At 47.6% G+C, this 16259-nt stretch overlaps 1 protein-coding gene across 1 annotated transcript in view; it reads left to right on the plus strand.

The window, feature by feature from the left end:
- The window catches only part of Slc1a1 (solute carrier family 1 member 1), an 80398-nt gene extending 64857 nt beyond the window's left edge, over nucleotides 1-15541 (plus strand). The window contains exons 6-12 of the mRNA XM_032891770.1: nucleotides 669-764; nucleotides 4379-4563; nucleotides 5595-5702; nucleotides 7498-7620; nucleotides 8206-8400; nucleotides 12581-12715; nucleotides 14558-15541. Coding sequence (XP_032747661.1) covers nucleotides 669-764; nucleotides 4379-4563; nucleotides 5595-5702; nucleotides 7498-7620; nucleotides 8206-8400; nucleotides 12581-12715; nucleotides 14558-14804 — 1089 coding nt within the window. The 3' untranslated portion in view covers nucleotides 14805-15541. The remainder of the gene's footprint in view (nucleotides 1-668; nucleotides 765-4378; nucleotides 4564-5594; nucleotides 5703-7497; nucleotides 7621-8205; nucleotides 8401-12580; nucleotides 12716-14557) is intronic.
- The last annotated feature ends 718 nt before the right edge of the window (nucleotides 15542-16259 follow it).

The raw sequence follows: 16259 nt of genomic DNA on the forward strand, positions 1-16259 counted from the left end.
GAGCCACCTCTATTTAAAAGGTGCCTTTGCAGCCCAGCCACAGTAGCCATTTGTAGGGCTCAGAATTGGCAGAGATCCTGTGTGGGGGGCCATTTCTTTTTAGTACCATAATAGAGTAGCTTTTTCTCAATCCACCATGATTGAAGCCTCACAGGAACCAAACAGGGCTGAAGGGAGAGAGTCAACAGAACTCGCTCTCACTCCGTAGCCTGGAGGAACTGTTGATTTGGACATAATCGCCCAGTTACACCTTTCTCAGAGTGTGTTAGTCATCTCGACTATTCTTATCAAAGCGCTAAGGTTATTTTTTCCAGATTAAAAATGATCAGTTTATAAAAACAAAAATGATTGGCAGGAATCTCCCTGGCTGTGGAAGCACCTACAGATAGAACCTGCTTCCTTTCACAGTATTTATTTCTCCATCCATTTTCCCGACCATGAAAGCGCAATGGTATTACTGAATGAGGGAGTCTGCGGTTTGGATTTTTAGATCACAGTTCTAGTCCCGGTTCTTTCTGGGAAGGATCCTCAAAAACTAGAAGCGACAGAAGCACCGTCAGTAGAACAGTTATTTGGCTAAAATGACGTCCGTGTGGTGTCTCTAATGCTGAAAAAGAAAAAAAATCCCCTTTTTACTTTGTGTGCCTTTGTTTTCCTCCCGTGTGCAGTACAAAACCAAGCGTGAAGAAGTGAAGCCTGCCAGCGATCCTGGGGGGAACCAGACAGAGGTGTCTGTCACCACGGCCATGACAACAATGTCTGAGGTATGGTCTGCCACTCGCACCGCTCCCCAGCATGCATGTGTCAGTCTTCACGATGCACAGAATCCACATTTCTGAGTTTACCACCTCTCCAAAAATGTCCACAGCCCTAAAATCGACACTTATAATCTTTCACAGTCCCTCAGGAGTGGCACAGAACTGAGTCATCCACAGTACCTCAGTTCCACACGGAGGTTGGATGAGGCTACAATATATCTTTCCATTTTGGTTTTCACTCAGTAAACAGACATCCATCATCCATTTTGGTTTATGTTTCATTCCACTCTAATTTCCTTTTGTGCATTTTCTTGGTGGTTTGGGTTTCTATTTTTATTTCATTTTGTCCTGCACTGAGGATCTCTTTGACTTGCTCTGTATGTGAGTGGGTGAGTGGTGAGGGGTACTGGGGATTGAACCCTGGGCCTCCTGTATGCCAGGCAAGTACTCTACCCTTGAGCTATTTCCCCAGTTTCTCTCTCTCTCTCTCTCTCTCTCTCTCTCTCTCTCTCTCTCTCTCTCTCTCTCTCAATAATGGCTGAAGTTATTGGTCCTCTCACACTTTTTTGCACTTTGCCCAGAGTCACCCCTATTATCTTCTCTGTCTGCCCTCTCTAAGATCTTACACTCATATTATATACGTATTTGTATGTGTGTGCGACTCTCCCACTAAGCCAAGGCCCAGCCCCACAGATCTTTCTGTCTAGAGTCCGTGTATAAGAAACATGCAATGTTTCTGAGTCTGGCATATTGTGCTTCAGTTCCAGCTATAACCTTTCTTTCCCTGCAAACGATAGAATTTCCTCAGCCTGATGGATGAGTCACACCCCGCTGTGTATTTATGCCCCATTTTCCCTATCTGCCATTCGTCTGTCAGTGGGCCCCTAGCCGTACATGTCTTTGCCGTGATGCACATGAACGTGTAGGTGTCTCTGTGCTGTGGTGATGGGTGTGTACCTCGGAGTGGTACCACTAGATCATATCTGCACCCCCGCCGGCATGCATCTTCTTAACAACAGCCGTGATGACTGAGGCTGGATGGAATCTAGGTAGACCTTTAATTTGTATTTCCCTGATGGCGTAGGATATTATGCATTTTCAGATATTTATTGGCTATTTCTTGATTCTACCATATAAAATGGACAGAAGCATCGGGACGAAATGCTCTGTAAGGTTTTTGATTACAAGAATGGTGTGATGCACTTTGTGGGAAAAAAAAATCTATGTGTTAAAAAGCTTTATTCAGGCATGTTGTAGTCCTGCTAGCTACGAATCCTATGCTAGTGACTCAACGGTATGTAGAAAACGAGACGTCCCTAAATAGAAACACACGTTAAGCAATGCCATGCCCTGACTGATAGGAACAGTGTGACAAGGCTTGTGTACTTCTCCATGGAGTATTACTACGGTGGTCATGGGAACCATGTGGAAGAAGAGTACCAGGAAAAAGAGCATCATGGAGGGAAAGCAATGAGCCTCCTCACCGTGCCTTTGCCACTCCATACACTTGGGTGGGTACCATGGGGACCGCCTGAGATTTACAGAGCAGAACACAGAATACAGGCCTGTGGTTCCTTTCCCAAATCTCTCTGCCCGTATGTGATTCTGAGTCCAGACCCTCTTGGACTTCAGAAGAGCCTCACAGCATGTGTGTGAGGTAACATACCGCTTCTCTAAATGGGGTCCAGCATCACTCCAGAATCAAGCCCCACCAGTGCTTCTACGACAAACTCATGAATGCTGTGCTGAGTAAGAAACACAGTGGCCAGTCATCTCCATTCAGAGTGGATTTTGTCACCAGAGGAGTAGACCATTAAAAACAATACCAATAGGCTTTGAGATTTCATTCTGTGAAATTGGAGAGTCACATTTGTGGACCTGAAGTGGCACTTTGTAGTAGGCTCACCGTAGACTTCTCAGTAGTCTGAGAGGGAATGTTTGTTCTGGGTTTGAGGGGGAGGGGAAGTGGGGAGAGAAAAGGAGAGAGAAATGGAGGGAGATATTAAATGATTGATTTATGGAGAAGAATATTCAGTGAGTTTAGTAATTAAATTAAAGCTGGGTTGATGGCGCGTGCTTGTAATCCTGGCAATCAAGAGGCTAAGGCAAGATCTTGAGTTTGAAGCCACCCTGGGCTACTGAGTGAGTCCTTGTCTAAATGAATAAATAGGGACCTGGAGAGGTGGCTCAGTGGGTTAAAAACACTTGCTGCTTTTCAAGAAGATCTGGGTTCGGTTCCCAGCACCCACACTGGGATAGTTCACAGCTATCTGTACTCTAGCTCCAGGAGATCTGATACCCACCCTTTCCTGTCCTCCATGGGCATCCCCATTTACACAACACACACACACACACACACACACACACACACACACACACACACACACCAGTAACAATAACAAAAAGTGAATAAATAAAACTTAAATTCAAAAGGCCATCATTGGCTCCCTGCTTCCTACTGGAAAGCAAACAAACAAACCTTAATTTCTCCCAGCTGTAGCCACGGGTCTCCCCTGGCCAGGCTGCTTCTTCGTTTTTTCCAGCTTGTGTCTGAGGGCAAGGAGCTCACTTCTATCCAGATCCACCTTTTTACACACTCCTTATTCTGTCTTTTGATAAGGTTTCACAGAGTACTCTGAGCACCCTCCATATTGGAATTGCTGCTGCACATTGGACATAGAGTAGGAGAAGACAGATATGATATCTGTCCTCAGGCAGTGTGTGCTTTGAGAGACCATGGTGCTTTGGGAGCATTTGGGGACCATAAAGGTTGAGGAAGACTCATTGAAGCAGGCTACAGAGGCCCATCGTACCACATCTTCTGCCCTTGGCATAAATCATTCTCGAACATGCTTTGTCTCATAGGTCCCTACCCCTCACCTCGTTTTTCCTAACCTCACAGACATTCATGTCCTGGAATCCATGAATACTTATAACTCATAGTGCAGCCATGAGTTGATCACCTAGAACCTCAGTATTGGCTTGGGTTTTTCCTAGCTTCTCCTGTCTCTCCAGCTACATTCTAAGACCATAGCCTGTGCACTTAGAACATTCTAGCTGTTCCATAAACATTTTTGTCATAAATAAAAAAATGACTGGTACCCCAGGGGCTCACCAGCACAATTCTTTATAGACGCAGTCTGTGCTACACAGATTATTTGTCTCAGTAAGTGATGAAATGACTCATCCTATCAGATGTCAGGCCAGTTTTCATCTCTTTAAAACCCTGTTGGTCCCATCGGACCCAAGGCAGCGATGAGTGTCCCATCATTATCAGGAGGGAACAGATGATGTAATGTCCTCAGAATGTCCATGCTGGTAAACGTCGTGTAGTTCTTGCATTATTAATTTCTATCTTTTTAAAGAGGAGCTTCCCAATGTAACTAGTGGCTAACCCTGATTATAAAATTCATAAAAATGTGTGACACGGCAGCGTTGAAATTTTTCAAAAGACATGTTCACAGATGGGTTTGTTAAGAAGACAAAGCCCCACAGACCACAGTGGCGGGAGGGAAAGCGGTTCACACGTAGGCGTCCTTTGCTGTCATACTTCTTAGGACTCATCTTAGAACTCTGCTTCCCATCATGCTTCAGGACCTTCCCTTGGGTTTGATCCACAGAACAAGACAAAGGAATACAAAATCGTGGGCCTGTACTCAGACGGCATCAACGTCCTGGGCCTGATTATCTTCTGCCTCGTCTTCGGACTTGTCATTGGAAAAATGGGAGAAAAAGGGCAGATTCTGGTGGATTTCTTCAATGCGTTGAGTGACGCCACCATGAAAATCGTTCAGATCATCATGTGGTGAGCAACGCCGATTGACGTCATATTGTTGCCCCTGATAACGCCTTCTCAGAACCGGGAAGAGGCGGCTTATGCTCCTAAGCGGGTTCCTCCTAGAGAAGGCAGACATTTAAAATCAGGATTGGGAGTATTCGCTGATTTCACAACCTCCTCGGGAATTAGTCTAGACCTAAAAGTCTGCCAGCCATTGTCTCTTGCCACAGGTGCCCGGCTTCCTGTCAGTAGGGATTTCCAAAAGTTCCTGAAACATCTGAACACTAAGTGCTGCTTCTTAGGCCCTATGCAGAAACGAAATTCAAAATATCACCAACTGTCCTAGCCTAGATATGGCCACATCTGAATGAGAAAGCTGCCTGCTAGCGTCCAGGGACACTGCCTGTCTGTCCTGCCTGTGAGGTGCTCTGAAAGCTCACCTCTCCTGAGAGACCTCTGCCGCCCCTAGCTCATGTGGAACTGGCTCGACATTTTATAATCTAAATGGTAGAAGTTAACAGGAAAATATCCAGTGGTGACAGCCAAGGAAGTCAGTTAATCTCACTAAAACTTCAGCTCTGTCATCTGTAAGAAAAGGGTAATAAAACCCAGCCCAGGGCTAGGGCAACATTGTTAAGTGAAACGATGCATGTAAAACACTTCCCCAGCGTAGGACATAGCTAAATGGAGTTCCCCAAAGGGAGCTGGCGTGGCCACACACAGTGCGGTTATTTTGCCTCTTTGATGACACCTGAGAAGCAAAGTGATCGTGGCTGGAAAGATTTTGCTCATGTGAGGTGAAGAGGTAGTATATCCAGCAGGTTGTGTGTGCACTGCGTGTACACCGTTTGTGCTTCCGCGGCACATATTCTTACCAGCACCCCCTCAACGTGGTGAATGCTGGACTCAAGGCTGAGTCCTTGACATCCTGATTATAGCCTGTGGGCCTCCCCGTGGAGAGCGCATGCGCACTGAGCATGCCCACACTGACCACCCCCCAACCTGTCTGAGTAAACCTCTGAGCACTGAATTGTGCCTTCCTTGTGCTTGCTTTCTAGTTACATGCCGATCGGTATTTTGTTCCTAATCGCTGGGAAGATCATAGAAGTTGAAGACTGGGAAATATTCCGCAAGTTGGGCCTTTATATGGCCACTGTCCTGAGTGGGTATGTCTGACTCAAGAGAAGAAACAGAACTCCCTGCGGATACATGACGGTTACTGTAGAAAGGCCAGGGTGCAGCTGGTTAGATGTAGCTTTTCTCCCGTGGAGACGAGCAGGGCATCGAGGCTGTCCTCTAACAGCTGTAGGCGGATCGTGCTGTGCTAATTGCCAGCTCCTGACAGCTTGGACCAGACTTTGCCACACACTCCATGGGTCATGTTTAAAACAAGAGGAAAAGCTCATTTGTAGGCACGTGGGGGCTATCTCCTGTCCCTTACTTCCTTAAGAATATAAACGGATCAAGCAGGCAAGAATACCTCCCATACATCCCAAAGCTGAAAGAAGTTAAGAAGGACCTAAATAAATTCCATCTCACGCAAGTCGGGGTAGGAGGGCTGGGTTTGGGTCTGAGGTTCTTAACTGGGCTTGTAGCTACTGCTGTGTTTTGTGTCAGGAGGGTGTCCAGACGTTAGGGAAATAGTCAGGCTGTTGGAGACCTATCCGAAGCCATAAAACGAACAGGAAAGGTGCTGGGGTTGCAGCTCTTGGACGTTTTTTGCATCCAAGCAGTTGGCTCCTTAAGGAAAGATGCTATAGGTTCCAAACGGTGCCTCCAAACACTCAGGCAAGGCGAGGATGGTCCTATCTGCTGAGATACATGGAGCAAGAGAATGAGTAAACGACCCTGATTTTCTTCCCATGCGTCAGTCGCTCCGCTCCCCTCAGAACCACAGCACACTGAGGAGTCCCCACGACATGGCAGTAGTTGTTAACCTGGTGTGCTGAACGCAGCTTTCCAGCCATACAGGAGCAGTCTGGTCCAACAGTGTGTGAGTCAGGGTTGAATGGCAGGACCATAAAGATGAGGGGGCGGGGTGTCTCCGTTCTACCAGCCCCGCGCTGGGGCTGCTGCCGAGCCAGGCTACACCCAGGGTGGGGTGGGTGGGCAGTGATGGGGCTGTCTGGAATAATAAGCCATTTTTAATGGGGTTCTGTTGAGTTCTTGTCTCTTGTTCTATTTATGTTTCTAACAGAAAACTAAACGCCATAGCAAAGACCTCACGATTCTCTCTGCACTAAGAGGGCTCTCTTCTCATACTCTCAAGATTGCTCTTTGTAGAACACAGTGTTCATTGTTCAATCTTGCCTAGCTGAATGGTCAGCTTGTCCCTTACATGTGCACACATCGGCCAGTGAGTCTCCTGTAGTCAGCCCTGTTTAGATTCCTAAGTACTCTGGGAGGACAGGAATAATAAAGAAATTGGGGCCAGTCCTAAAGTATGAGTTTCTCCTTGTGCAACTCTGACCTCCCTCTTAGCTACGTAGTAGACCCCATTCCAGAGCATGGTCCAGAGGATGGGGTGGGGTGGAAAGCTATGACAAATGTTGGGGACAAATGTGACCCTGAACGGAGACTCTGCTTGGCCAGGGAAGGTAGGAGACATTTCTCTGAGGTCTGAGAGAGGATTGAAACTTCTGGAGAAGGTGGCAGAGTAGATCATCATGGCTCACAGAGCAGGAATGCACTGCAGGGACAGAACAGATGATGTGACGTTCAGTGAGCTTGGAAATCCAAATTTAGCTTCAGAATTTGCTAAGAACTTTGACAAGGTGTTTCTTTTGCTAATCAAGCCTTGACATCCCCATCTGTGGAATGGGGACATCTGTTTGCTATCAGACGCCCCTGTCTCATTGGGTCTTTATGAAAGTTTAAAGATGTCATACTTTTTAAAGCTGACTGAAAAAGCAAGATCAGTGTGAGGAAGTGGTTTTCAGACTTTCTCCCTCTTGTTTGCAGGCTTGCAATCCACTCCCTCGTAGTGCTGCCACTGATCTATTTCATAGTCGTGCGGAAGAACCCTTTCCGCTTTGCCTTGGGCATGGCGCAGGCTCTCCTGACAGCTCTCATGATCTCGTCCAGGTAACCAGGAGGAGTGTCTGGGAGAAACCTCCAGACAGTGCTCTGCCAGCTTCGGTCACTTGGAAGACAACTGTAGCTTCTGGTTTTGATAGGCACCTTTGAGAGACGGTGTCTATACTCTCTGTCCGTCTTTTTGAACGTATTTCTCCATCTTTCTGAGTACTTCTTACGCTCTTGCTGTGGTCTGATACCCAGAAAAAAGTCTGGTGTAAGGGGGGTGAGGTGGAGCAGTGGTGGGCACAGCCCCTTCTGTTTCTGGTCTGGCCAAAAGTACCAGCATATGGGCTGGGGAGGATCCAGGTTCAATTCCCAGCACCCACATAGTGGTTCATGATTGTCAATAACTCCAGTTCCTGGAAATCCAACACCCTCTTTGATCCTCTGAGGGCACCAGGCATGAGGATATGCATTCAGGCAAACACACATACCCATAAAATAAAAGTAGAGTAAATTATTTATCTTTTTAATTACCCAGCATGCTTTGGGGCTTTTTTTTTTAACCTTTTGGAAAATGGGGATCTTTAGGGGTGGAAACTGAGGCCTGGTATTCTTAGACCTAAAATCATATTTCTCTTGATCCCATAGCTCAGCAACCCTTCCAGTTACATTCCGCTGTGCGGAAGAGAAGAACCACGTGGACAAGAGGATCACAAGGTTTGTGCTGCCCGTCGGCGCCACCATCAACATGGACGGCACTGCGCTCTATGAAGCCGTGGCGGCTGTGTTCATTGCGCAGCTGAACGGCATGGACCTGAGCATTGGGCAGATCATCACGATCAGGTGAGGTACAATGCTGCTCTCATGTGTCACTGCTCGGATGGCCTCAAGTAGACAGGATCCACGAAGGGAAACCAGGAAGCACCCAGAGATGGAGGGTTCTGTTGGTTTATAAGTTCCTGCCCAAGACGTGAGGTAGACTCCTGGTAGATGCCGCTCCTGCTTTAGGAGCTGGGTGGCTGGAGCATCTCTGTTCAGTTCACTGTGGCCAGCAGGTGCCAGACACAGTTTACCAAAGACTCAAGGTTGAATCCAGCACCAGTCCTTGCTCTACCAGGAGCTCCTGGTGGACAGGGTTAGATAGATACCCAAATAAATGCTGGATTTGTGATAGGACTCTCACAGAAAATTGAGTAGAGGTCAGGGGGGCCCCCATGAGGGAAAGATCATACATACCTTGGAAGAGGAAGGAAGGATTCCCAGGAGGGAAAGTATAGGTAAATCTTAGATGAATAAGAATAGCAAGAGGAGGCAAAAGCTAAGAGCTCAGGACAGCAGAAATATCCCAGAGCCTAGCAAGAGGGTCCAGATTATTATCACATCATGAACAGATTTGTATTCTAAGGCATGGTGGGAGTATTTAAAGTATCTTTATAAAGTCCTGGTGCCTGCACAGTGAGTCCCCAGTAAATGTGAGGAATGGGTGACATTATTTGGGAAGAGTTTGTAGAAAAGAGGGACCTGAGGGAGAAACCTCAGGAAATCCTATTAGAGGTAGATGGAGGAGGAAAGGAGAGGGTGGGGGAGAAGACAGGAGCCGAGAGGAAACCAGGGGCATTGTAGAAACCTGGGGACAAGAAGTTTACTTTCAAAGATTAAAATGGTCCAGCGTGTGCTGCCAAAAAGAATTCAAGTCAAATGAAGCCTGAAATTGATCGAGGAGAGGAGAGAAATGACATTGGTGGTGAGTTGCATTGGATTTGTGTCCTAGGACAGCGCTATGTAGCCAGTAGCCCCACGTGGCCCATGGCTGGCTGAACTGGATGGCACGGGTGTAGAACAGACCCATGACTGCAGACGGCTCTGCTGGAGCTGCTGTGTGACAGACCGGGATTCCAGTTGGTCTTGGGACCATAGTTCAAGTTCAAGTGTCAGCTTGACGACCCCGGGCAAGCTCCATTTATGTTTCCCATACACTTGATGTGCAGTCTCTGTAATTTTGTGAACTATTTGTGGTGCACTTAGATTTTTTTTAAAGATTTATTCATTTAATATATATATATATATACACACACATACATACATACATACATACACACACACACAGAGTACACTGTAGCTGTCTTCAGATACACCAGAAGAGGGCATCAGATCTCTTTACAGATGGTTGTGAGCCACCATGTGGTTGCTGGGATTTGAACTCAGGACCTCTGGAAGAGCAGTCAGTGCTCTTTTGTTTTGTTTTGTTTTGTTTTTTTTTTTTTTGGTTTTTTTTTCGAGCTGGGGACCGAACCCAGGGCCTTGCGCTTCCTAGGCAAGTGCTCTACCACTGAGCTAAATCCTCAACCCAGCAGTCAGTGCTCTAACCACTGAGCCATCTCTCCAGCCCACGCACTTAGATTTTTAACTATGACGCGTCATGTGAGATCAGCTGTGGGATCCTCCATCCGTAGTGTCCCATTAGTCTCACTTAGAGTTTGGGAAACTTAGGATGTTAGACTTTCAAATTAGGTTTTGATGCCATCATGGTCAGGTAACTTGGACTGCGGGAACAGAGTCCTCTTGGCTGATTAAAAAGTAAAACGGAAAAGCAAGGTTGCAGCACTCAGCCAGGTTGTATTGAAAGCAGAGCTGGGAGTGCTTGTGTACACACAAAGTACACAAAGAGACAGACAGACTCCCTCAGGAGTTACCAGGAGCCAGAACCTGAGTTTTCCTGGCAGAGCCAAAACCTTCATATGTTGGAGGGTGGACAGGTTCTCATTCTCCCTCAGAATTGATTGGTTTGGGCTGTTGCAAAGGATTGGTTAACTCAGACCAAAAAAAAAAAAAAAAAAAAAAAGTTGATTAGTTCCCACCATTAGAGTTTCCTCTCCTCTCCTCTCTTTAAAAATCAACACCAGGCAGTTTCCCCTGACAGGAAAAACATCAAGGCTTTACCTTAAAGAGGGAGAAGGAAGTCAGCCACCTTAAATGTTTATGGGAAAGTACATTGATCTATGTAGAGCAGCGTATCCCTGTCTGCCTGCTTACCGGAGAGCTGCCAGACTCCTGCTCTCTCAGTTTTCTGACAGTGTTGTCCGGTGGTGGCTGCGGTACTCAGTGTGCATTGATCCCGGCAGAACAGCAGAAGTGCCGTGTTCAGAGTTTGCCGCACAGGTACCGTCCTGACTTTTCAGAGTTTTGTCCACACAAAAGCTACCCAGACATCTAACCCCTCAAATACAGGTAAGGAGTTGAGATTTGGAGAAGCACCTTGCTGGAGACGTAGTAAATTGCCAGAACCAGGAATGTAAGCCAGATGTGTCTGACTCCAAAGCCTGTGTCCACGCTACCTCACAGCCCACTCTCCAGCCCTGCCGAGCCTGAACGTTAGGCCAGACCTTGTCTCTCAGAAGCTGAAGGCTCAGCTGGGCTGGGGCAGGATGTGTTTAACCGATGAGTAGGTTTTCATCAGCCTATAAAATCCCCCTTATCCGAGGACAGAATGTTCTGAATGTCACACCAAAGCCAGTCAAATGGCAGAAGCTTTGTGAACAAGTAAGCCCCAGGCTCAAGAGCAGAGTCTCCAGCCTCGAGCTGGTAAGGAGCTGGTTAACCACGACAGGTCGAGGCCTCCAAGGGGGATTAGTGAGCCTGGGCACAAATTCCTTCTGACAAAGAAAACCCCTTGATGCATCATTTAATTCTTTTCAACCGTCATTGAAATAAAGTTGGATTTTTTTCAAAAAGGATTTAGGAAGGACAGCTCCCTGGATTAGATAAGCCTGAAATTTTTAGCAGTGTCGGTACAACGCCAGAACTAAGTCATGGTAAACTGGCAGCCATAGCCACCGCAGGAACACACACTAGGAAAGCAGCTGGCCAGGTGTTGACCCATGAGCAGCCTCTAGGACAGCACTAGACAGAGAAATGGGCAGCAGAACCTGTTTGAGAATTCAGAGGCCTCTGGAACCCAGAGGAATATGCATCCGTGGCTAGATCCGGGCTTTCTCTGGTTGACGTCAGCAGTTTCTGCACCTTCGCCTTTCAACCCGCCCGCATCTGGAAATGGTCCTTTACCCTGAGGGTGAGGCCACAGCTCCAAGAAACACTGTGGTGTCCTTGCCTGCTCTTTCCATTCAATAGGATTTCAGGTCGAGCCTTGACTTCTCCAGAATGTCCCAATTAAAATATGCATACTTCTGGTAAGAAACTGCGTAAGGCCAGGACAAATGTCCCTGTGCCCACTGTGTGCTCAGGAGGGATCTTGGGAAAGACACTGTAATGAAGTTCATCTGGTTCCCTACCCAAGATTCCAAGTCGCTCTTCCTTTTGTGCAGAGTACGTCTGCTGGCCTGAAGGATCGGTCAGGAATGCTTGTACCTTGGACAGTGTCACAATTTCTCGATTCAGCGCCTTAAACAGATGTTCTTAGGGAAGACAGGAGTCATGTGATGGGCAGACATTACATGAAACCTGCATAGCCATTGCTTTATCCCTCTGCCTTCACGTCAGACATCCTTACCTATCCACTGTACCATCCCTCTGCCCACCTTCCCGAGACAACTGAAATTCCTGGCCCATACCAGGTGCTCTGTAAGTGACTGAGCAGCTGAGACTGGAGGAGGAAGCAAGCAAGGGGAGAGGGATCTGACACTTAGGAAGGCACTGGATGGGTAGATAAAGCCTTGTATAAAAAATTGGTAAATCCCTGCCCTCCCTCTGGGTGACTGCCTCGGTTTGTGGATTGTTGCCGTTCTCTACTTCCTTGCTTTGGAGCGATCTGCCACATGCTGTCCTCCTGCCGTGAATCCTGCTCCTCTTAAGCCCCCACAGTTCCCACACACACACACTCACACAAACACACACACACACACACACACACACACACACAAACAAAACTGATTATTTAACAAATGGCTCTAACTGTCCAGAATGGGGACACACCAGTAACGGCCACCGCGGAGACTGAGTCAGACCTGAGCCCCCGACAGGAGAAATGGACGTCTAACCCTTTCCTGCCATTGTGTTTTGGCTACAGCATCACAGCCACCGCTGCTAGCATTGGAGCTGCCGGTGTGCCCCAGGCTGGCCTGGTGACCATGGTGATCGTGCTGAGTGCCGTGGGGCTGCCTGCGGAGGACGTCACCCTCATCATTGCCGTTGACTGGCTCCTGTGAGTTGGGACACATGCCCTTGCCTTGGTGGTTGGCTGGGCAGGCAGTTTCTAGCCATGCAGACTCCCTGCTGGGCTGTGCCTTCTCCCTCACATTGCCTAATGAGCTGTCTGTTACTGTTTTCATTTCCTTCTGGCAGAGCTGCCTGGTAACATGCTTAAAATGGACTCTTCATAACTTCAGCAGGGGTTCTCAAAGGCCGGTGGGCTCCATCCGTTCATGGTGTACCTGGTGACACTTAAGGCTAGGGGTCGGGTCAGGGACACTGGAGTGAAGCAGCAGGATAAGCCTATCCCCACACATCCCAGTCCTGAGTTAGCTTCATAAGCAGGACTTCACGTGCTTCATGATCAGGGCATCTTTCCGAGCATCCTTGGCATCCTCCGGGCTGGTGACAAGAGCAAAGGTTTTAGCATATGCCTGTGTTTAAATCCTCATCTGGTGTCTTAGTAGGTTTAGGATCTTGAGGATGTTCCTAAACTTCTCAGATGCTCGACTGCTTTATTTATGAGCTGGAAAACATTATGCCTACCTCAGAAGCTTGTTGTGGGGACCAAACGGGCTCTTATGAGCCAGGTGTCTAGAGGTGTGGCTGGCAGTTGGTACATGCTCAACAGGAGGGACATTCTATTGTTACGATGGCAGTGCGTCAAACCAACCACTCAGCCCCAGACAGCTCTCGCCTGTCTTACACACACATACCCCAAACACAGATCATCGTGAGAGAATATACCTCCTTGACACCCAAAACTGAAGGTGAAGCAGCCTGGTGTCTGGCTTTCTCTTTGGTACTCATGTCTGTACATCTACCTTCTACAGGGCCTGGCTCTGCCCTTGGCCATCGGAGTAAGTTCAGCTCCACACTCAACCCCGTTCCTATTAAAGACCAACCAGGGTTGTACAGTTCATACACAGCCGCTAAGATTGGAGAAGGGGTGTGGTCTAGCTGGGGAAAGCCATGGCCACTGCACAGAAATGGCCATTTCAAGTAAAAGAAGACACCAGGCTGACTTCCCTAGACACAGTGACTTTTGCCTCCAAGGTGAATGAAGGTCAAAACTACAGAATGCAAAGATGCTGGGCCAGTGCAGCCCCTGACAGAGGGCGTGCGCATCGGCCTGTGTGGTCACCGTGGGCGTCCCAAATACCATCTCCACAAGTGTGCCCATGATCTCAGTTCTTTCACCCAATCTCAGCATCAAAACGGACACGCCCTCTACAGCCCCTCACTATAGGCTTTCCTGCCATGGGCCCCTCCTCTGGGCTAGCCTGAGATTAAGTCACACTGAGGGTGAATCAAGGAGGAATTCACTTCTGGGCTAGCCTGTATTTTTTTTTTTTTTTCACTGTTCTTCCCTGTCCCTGCCAGGTTGTCCACGGAGTGACCTTATTTGGTATATGAGTACACAGGGGACACACCTGAGGCCCACATCCTTGGCACCATCCAAAGCCAGACCAAATACTGAGATTCTGTCACCTTAGTCGAGAGAGAGCTCCTAATACCCTGGGCATTACACCTGGGAAACCCACAAAACAAAAGTCAGAGCTCAAAACCTTACTCAGTTCTGAGCCCTCCTCGATACCCTCTGTGTCCATCTGGAGACACCATTCTTATTTGGGAAGAAGAGAGGGAATTTCAGGAGACTGAGATGGCGCCCGTTTTTTCATTCAGCCCTTTAGAAGCCACCTTCTGCTCCAGGCCAGTGCAGCATTCACTGAGCCAGGCAGTCAGCAGATGCATTGACTTAGATCTTAACTGAACATCAGAACCTTTCCTTTCTCCACACCATGGAGAAGAAAGAGGCAACCAGCCCATTCCGACTCTCCTGTCTCTCTCCCAGGGACCGGTTCAGGACCATGGTGAACGTTCTGGGCGATGCGTTTGGGACGGGCATCGTGGAGAAGCTGTCCAAGAAGGAGCTGGAGCAGGTGGATGTCTCCTCTGAAGTCAACATTGTGAACCCCTTTGCCTTGGAGCCCACGATCCTGGATAATGAAGACTCAGATACGAAGAAGTCTTACGTCAATGGGGGCTTCTCGGTAGACAAATCTGACACCATCTCGTTCACTCAGACCTCGCAGTTCTAGACGCCTGGCCTCAGATGCCTGGGACTGTGAAGGGCATCTCCGCGGGAGCCATCTCTTAGCCAACTCCAGCGTTCAGGAGCGAGAAGGACACGAAGAATCAACTGTACATTTAGTTTGATAAACAGACCTCCAGATTATTTTCTATATTTGGCTCTATAGCCTTTGTTCTCTGGGTTTGGGAACTTGGGGCGGGGATGAGCCGAAGGGAAATTAAGAAAGCTGTGTTATCTGGACTTTCTAATTCTGTAAAACAAAGTTTGGAAGTATACGACGTAGTAACTGTTAGGATTAGGTCATGGGTCTGGGAGAGAAATTGCTTTCTCAAGCACAGACCAGTATTTGGGGTTTTTAAACAATATTATTGGCTACAAATTTTTACTCAGGCTTTCTATTGGCGGGGCTTCCTTTGCCTTCTCACTTTTTATAGATTATAATTCAGCTCAAAAGCCCCACCCAGTCAACCAGTGCCAAATTTTCCATTTTGACCTCATCTCCAGCAACTCTCAAACTACTTTTGGGAAAAAAAAAAAAAAGCAAAAAGGATCAGCATAGTCTGCAATAACAGTTTCAAGATAGCGTGGGGCTTAGGGGAAGGGAAGGGTTTTTTATTCAATGTACTGTATTGGGACGCTGGATGTCAGTGTTCGGTATAGAACTATATGTATATGTGTGTATATTTATTATTTTCATGTAATTTGCAAGACAGAGATCAGTAATGAACTATCAATGTGAAACGAGACGTTTTCCTTGTACTTGAATCAGGGCTCTAGCTCCAACCTTGCTGTGCTTCAGAGCTCACCAGGATGCTCTCAGGCGCTCTGGGGTGAGAAATCAGGTTGCTGGGTTACTGTGGTTCAAGCCCTAAAGCAGAAACATTACAGTGAAACTCTAGGGTGGCCCAGCCATCCATTGACAACATCTAAGGTCAAGCTCCCTGGAGGGTGGGAAACCCCTGTCGGGCATGGAATAAGTGCATTTACAAAGGCACCGTAGAGGCAAGATGTGCTCCGATAGCAACAGAAGGCTTCATTCTTCAAGTACACTTCAAGGCCCACTTCACAAGGCTGTCACCTTTCTGCCCTTGGTTTTCTCTGACCACCAGGGCCAAACCAGCAGTGGCTAGCCATCACCTAAGCTGTTTCAAAATGGGCTGCATAAATTGAATAAGCTTCATCGGAAGGTGACCAAGCTATTCTAATACTGTGGTCTTTTTATTTTAGCTTTTGTTATTTTATTTTTTTAGTTTTTTGAGACAGAGTTTGTCTACATAGCCCTGGCTATCCTGGCACTCACTATGTAGACTAGACTGGCCTCAAACTCACAGAGATCCTCCTGCCTCTGTCTCCTTAGTGCTGGCCTGAAAGGCAAGTGCCACCACACCCAGCTCTATGCTGAATTCTTACAGAATAAAAACCATAAAAGCCGGGCCACAAGCTACTGATACCAGTGGTTCAG

This window comes from Rattus rattus, chromosome 2 (genome assembly GCF_011064425.1).
Source record: "Rattus rattus isolate New Zealand chromosome 2, Rrattus_CSIRO_v1, whole genome shotgun sequence".
Lineage (NCBI taxonomy): Eukaryota > Metazoa > Chordata > Mammalia > Rodentia > Muridae > Rattus > Rattus rattus.